This window comes from Emys orbicularis, chromosome 13 (assembly GCF_028017835.1).
Source record: "Emys orbicularis isolate rEmyOrb1 chromosome 13, rEmyOrb1.hap1, whole genome shotgun sequence".
NCBI lineage: Eukaryota > Metazoa > Chordata > Testudines > Emydidae > Emys > Emys orbicularis.
This window is the reverse complement of record NC_088695.1, coordinates 18,562,010-18,567,661: the sequence shown is the minus strand read 5'-3', so window position 1 is coordinate 18,567,661 and position 5,652 is coordinate 18,562,010. Positions and strand designations below refer to the sequence as shown.

Sequence of the window (5,652 nt, the reverse complement as noted above, 5' to 3'; positions counted from 1 at the left end):
GATGGAGTCTGGTACCTTTGATGAAATTTAGTTTATTTACAAATGTACAAAGTGCTGTTTCCCGGAACGCAGAAGGAATCAAACAACAGGGGACAGCATCCTTGCTCAGAGGAAGCATTTCAGGCTGCACCCCAAAAGCTCTCTGCCCAGGCTTTTTCCAGGGTTGAGTTGTGGCTGCTTCATCAGGCTATGTCTGTCTGTCTCTCTCTTTCTGTGCTCTGTCTGCTGCTTCTGTTACACACACACATCTATACCTCTGGTCAAACGATACCCAGTGTAGCCCTCTGTCCACATAGTGCTAACTTCTGGACTGGCTTGCCATATCCCTTTGGCTTAGGTGAGGCTGCCCAGCCATTTCTCACAGCTATCTTAAATGAAGGGTACAGGCCAGACAGTTTAACAGGTTTAACCTAGCTCATGTATCTATGTTTAGTAAAACTACAGTAGAATTTTCCCTTTCGGAGCAATTTCCAGGAAGATAGCATAGTGCCCTTCGGGAATATTTGGGAAGTAAATTCCACACACAAGTGGTGACAAGAAAAAGCACTTAAGGCTTGTCTACACTGGAAGGTTATACTGGTGTAACTCCCTGTGTGGACGCTGTTATTCTTCTATAAGAGCGGCTTTTTACAATTTTTTGTGGTTTAGCTTCTATAGTTTGGTAAATGGTTTCAGGTAAACTGAAAAAAAGACACTCTTGGACTGAAATAACAGTGTCCACATGGGAAATTTACTGGTAAAACTGCACCTGTGTAACTGGTAAAATTTTCCAGTGTAGACAAGCCCTAAGATGGTGGCAACTGAATCTAATTTCTTTTGGCAGCTCAGTGAATCATTTCAGATAGAGACGGGCTGCTGTATCTGGGCATTGGGCCACACTGCGCCTTTAACACCATAGGCCTGGGAAAAGGGTGCTGAGCTGGACTATCCAGTGAGGAGCACAAGCCCCTCTGCTACCCACACCCTATTTTGATAAGCACTGCAGCTGGCTCATCCCACGTATGGTAACTTTTTTTTATCCCCTCTGCCCCTCTCTGGCAGTGCATTCCCCCCTTTCTGAACCCCGATTCTGTCTATCTGCCCCTCACCTTCCCCTCCCTCCACCAGTTGGACCCACCGCTGGATACATTTTGAGCCCTGCAAAAACAAAATCTGCCCATCCCTCCCCACCAATTTGCCCCCTCTCTCCCCTCCTGTAAAACTTGTGTATAGCAGATTCTGATTGCGAGTAAGGGCTGAGTGAGGGCAGAGGCTTCAGCAGATGTTACTGAGCATGTTCAGATCCCCCCAGCCTACTCAGTAACAACAAAGCAGCCAATTTCCCTTTTCGCCCCCAGAGGATGGCTCTGTGAGGAGCAAAATGCGGATGAGCATCCTGGCAGGGCAAGAAGGGTAATTTCAGAAGGGGCTTATGCTGGAGTTTGGAGAGACAAAGTGGGCAAGGTAATAGCTTTTATTGGACCAACTTCTTTTGGTGTGAGAGACAAGCTTTGGAGCCACACAGAGCTCTGCTCCAGGTCTCTACTGGTGAGAGAGACAAACTTTAGTGCATTTCAAACCCCCAATTCCCTCCCCCACCCCTTTCTCTGCAGACGGACATTCTAAGCTCAAGTTACAGCCGGTCCCAGGGAGGGCTGCAGGCTGCTTGGGTTGATATTCAGGGACACAGGAAGGGGTTGCTGAGAGCGGTTCTTGTATCCGGTGCTGGCAGGGGTGAGGCAGGAAGTAGGGAGAATTAAGGGCTCTTTGGCACTTCCGCACTGCAATACATAATAATCATTATGACAGAGGCTTAGAGGTTGTGCCGCTCCTGCATTTGGGTGGTCAGTGGGAGAAGACGCTGCTGCTGTCTCCATTGTGAGCTGGAAGCCTGGATTGAGCAGCTGCTGCTGCTCCCCCAGTGGGGTCTGTGTGGGGGAGACCTTCCCTAAATCCCCCTCTGTGCCCAGCCAGGAGAGACTTTGTCCAGTGGCTGGAACCAGCCCCTGGGGCAGCCCTGGGCTCTATCCACACCGGCTCCTGAGCCAGAGACTCCAGGTCAGTGGCTCTCAACTTTTCCAGGCTGCTGTCCCCCTTTCAGGAGTCTGATTTGTCTTGCATAGCCCCCAAGTTTCACCTCACTTATGAGCTACTCACTTACAAAATCATACGAAATCATACAAAAAGCTATTCACTTACAAAATCAGACAAAAGTGTCACAGCACACTGATACTGAACAATTGCTGACTTTCTCATTGTTACCAGATAATTATAAAATGAATCAATTGGAATATAAATATTGTACTTACATTTCGGTGTATAGTATAGAGCAGTATGAACAAGTCATGGGTCTGAAATTTTACTTTGTACTAGCTGATTTTAATACTCATACTTACCAAGAGCTCTACCTGCGTGGGGGGTGGAGGGTGGTATTGTTATTCAGAGTTGGAGGAAATATTTTGTTTTGAAAAAGCCTGCTTTTTTTTTTTTTTTTTTTTTTTTTTTTTTAATAATCTCTGTTAAACAACTCCTAGGACTTCAAAATAGCTTTTTTAAAAGGGTTTGTTTATTTTTTTTCCCCCGGGAAGAAAAGGCCTGTGAAATTTAATCCAAAATGGCATGGATTGGTTTCTCTGTCACTGGAAGTGTTTAAAGCAGAAATGGAGTCTTTCTAAAAGATTTACTGTAGCTCCCCAAGAATTTATGGGCTTGATGCAGGAATTACTGGGGAACAAAGACCCTATGACCTCCTCCAGTTCTGCCTTATCTCACCCAGGACTGTCCCCAGCAGGCGTTGTATACATAAGGAGATGTTGCTCATGAATTCCCCGCCACTCTGACTGACAGCTAGGAGTATCTCCCTCCCTTTGACTGTTCGGATGGGCTGTGGGAGCAGGACTGGTCCCCAGGGCTGTCCCTAGCCATTTGGGTGCCCTACACAGCCCCCCAGGCCTCCTTCCCCCCCCCAGAGTCTGGGAGGCAGGAGCTGTGGGGGGCCACTTTTTTTTCCACCCCTGGCCCGCCCCCATTCCACCTCTTCCCTGAGCAACCCCGCACTCACCGGCAGCGGCGGGGAGTGGAGCAACCCGGCCCCAGCCTGCTCTACTCCGCCAGCTCCCAGCTGCAGCGCTCCGCTTCCCCCCGCCAGTGTAGGGTGGCCAGATATCCTGATTTTATAGGGAGAGTCCCGATTTTTTTTTCTTATATAGGCTCCTATTACTCCCCACCCTCTGTCCTGATTTTTCACATTTGCTGTCTGGTCATCCTACGCCGGAGAGAGCCGGGGGTGGTCCTTTCCCCAACCCGAGTGACATGGCTGGGGTCACTCGGGGAAGAGGTGGAATGGGGGCAGGCTGGGGGCAGAGAAGGGGGGGAGGGTAAGAGGCAGGGTGGAGGGAGTTGTCCGGGGCCCCACACCCCCCTAGGGACGGCCCTGCCCCTTGCAGTGGGGGCTGGCCGAGGGATACGGCTGGTCACCGGGGCTGATGTTGCTGCGTATGCAGCACGCAGCTGCCTAGGGCACCATGAAATTTGGGGCAATTTGGTGCCCCAAATTTCATGGTGCCCTATGAAGCTGCATGTGCTGCGTATGCCTAAGGACGGCCCTGCTGGTCCCCCACTTCTCTGCTAGGGAAAGGTTTGGGGAAGGATACAACTGATTTTTCAATCTTCCCAACAGGTATTTTAATTTGTTCCTCCCTTTCCTCTTCCGCTTTCTGACATTCCCTTTCCTCCAGTGCAGGGACTGACTCATGTCTGGATTGTCACTCTGTCACATCAGGTGATGGGATGGTGAGTGAGAACAAGGAGGTGAATCCTCAGCAGGGAGGTCTGAGCAAATGGAAGCACAGAGAACACTATTGGGAAGATCTGAAGGGGAAGTTTCCTGGAGTCCTGAGCAGGGAGAAGCCTGTGAAAATCAGCACAGGCCAGAGGGGCAGCAGGAAAACTCCGCTGGGGAGAGATTGGATAAACCCACTCACCGAGAGGGAGATTTGAAAGGCCTTCCTGAAGACATGATCCAGCCAGGAATCTGCACTAAAGGGAAACTGTATGAATGTCCTGAGTGCGGGAGAAGCTTTGATCGGAGATCACATCTCATTGTGCATCATAAAATCCACACAGGAGAGAGATCCTATAGCTGTCCTGAATGCGGGAAAACCTTCAGTAACGTCTCATCCCTGATTATTCATCGGAGAGTCCACACAGGAGAGAGACCCTATAACTGCCCAGAGTGTGGGAAATCCTTCCCTCGGAGCTCCACCCTTGTTGTGCATCAGAGAGTGCACACAGAAGAGAAACCCTATAAATGCCCCGACTGCGGAAAAAGCTTCAAGCGGAGCTCAACCCTTATTTCACACCAGAAAATCCACACAGGAGAGAGACCTTATAACTGCCTTGAATGTGGGAAAAGTTTCAATAAAGGCTCAAACCTAATTATGCATCAGAGAATTCACACGGGAGAGAGACCCTATAACTGCCTTGAGTGCAGGAAAAGTTTCACTCGGCACTCACACCTCATTAGACATCAGAGAATGCACACTGGAAAGATACCCTATAGGTGCCCTGACTGTGGAAAAAACTTTAGTGACAGCTCAGCTGTTATTAGACATCAGAGGATCCATACTGGAGAGAGACCGTATAAATGCCTTGAGTGTGGGAAAAACTTCAAGCAGAGCTCAGACCTTATGAATCATCAGATAATCCACACGGGAGAAAAACCCTATTACTGCCCTGAGTGTGGGAAGGGGTTCAGTCGGAAGGCTCATGTTATTTCACACCAGAAAATGCACAGGCCAGAGAGATCCTTTAACTGCCTCGAGTGTGGGAAAAACTTCTCTAGCAGCTCTGACCTCATTAGACATCAGAAAACCCACACTAGAAAGACACCATATAAATGTTCTGTCTGTCGAAAAAGCTTCAAGCAGAGGTCAGAACTTATTTCACATCAGAGAGCTCACACAACAAAGAGAAACTATAAATGTTCTGTCTGTGGGAAAAGCTACAAGGTGAAGGTCTCTCTAATGTCCCACCAGAAACTCCACACAGGCTAGCAAGTGGCAGGAGCTCTCACTATGGGACAATGCGTCTGTGCTCTCCTGAAGCAAAGTGTAAGTGTACTTCATTGATGGACGGTCTTTGCAGGGGCAGCAAGTGGATGAAGGGTTTGGGTTTCAGTGGGAGATAGTTGGCAGGGGTAGAAGAGGACGGAACGCTGGGTGATTTCAGGGTCTGGGGTAAGCAGGAGATGGGATTGGTAGAGAGACATTTCTGTGGGTTACACACACATTTTCCTATTTAAAGGAGAGAAAAAAATGCTCCATTGCAGTTCTTGCCTGAGTTGTCTCTGCAGCTCCAGGGCATCTTGGGGTAGGGACAGGGGAATGTTATTCAGGGAAGCAGCAAGGGGCCCCCTGCGGCTGTCGTTACAAGGCAGGAAGAGCTGCTGATCTGAACTAACAGGATGTCGGAGCACTGCTCAGTGTATTGGACATCTATGCAGTCATGGATGGTAGGGGCGGCTGGAGATTGGGGAATTCATGGTGGAGATTCCACAAAGAGGTGGGAACTCTGAGGGATGCCCTTTCGGGAGTGTGGTCTAGTGGTTAGAGGGGAGGGTGGGGGAAATGAGAGTTAAGATTCGTGGGTGTGAGCTAGTCCTGGTCACTTCCC

General features: G+C 49.3%; 1 protein-coding gene across 1 annotated transcript; it reads left to right on the top strand.

Annotated features, from left to right (window-relative positions):
• The first annotated feature begins 3,995 nt into the window (after positions 1-3,995).
• LOC135887542 (zinc finger protein 551-like) lies at positions 3,996-5,033 on the top strand. The gene has a single exon (XM_065415271.1). It carries the CDS (start codon positions 3,996-3,998, stop codon positions 5,031-5,033), a length of 1,038 nt encoding a protein of 345 aa, XP_065271343.1.
• Positions 5,034-5,652: the final 619 nt, after the last annotated feature.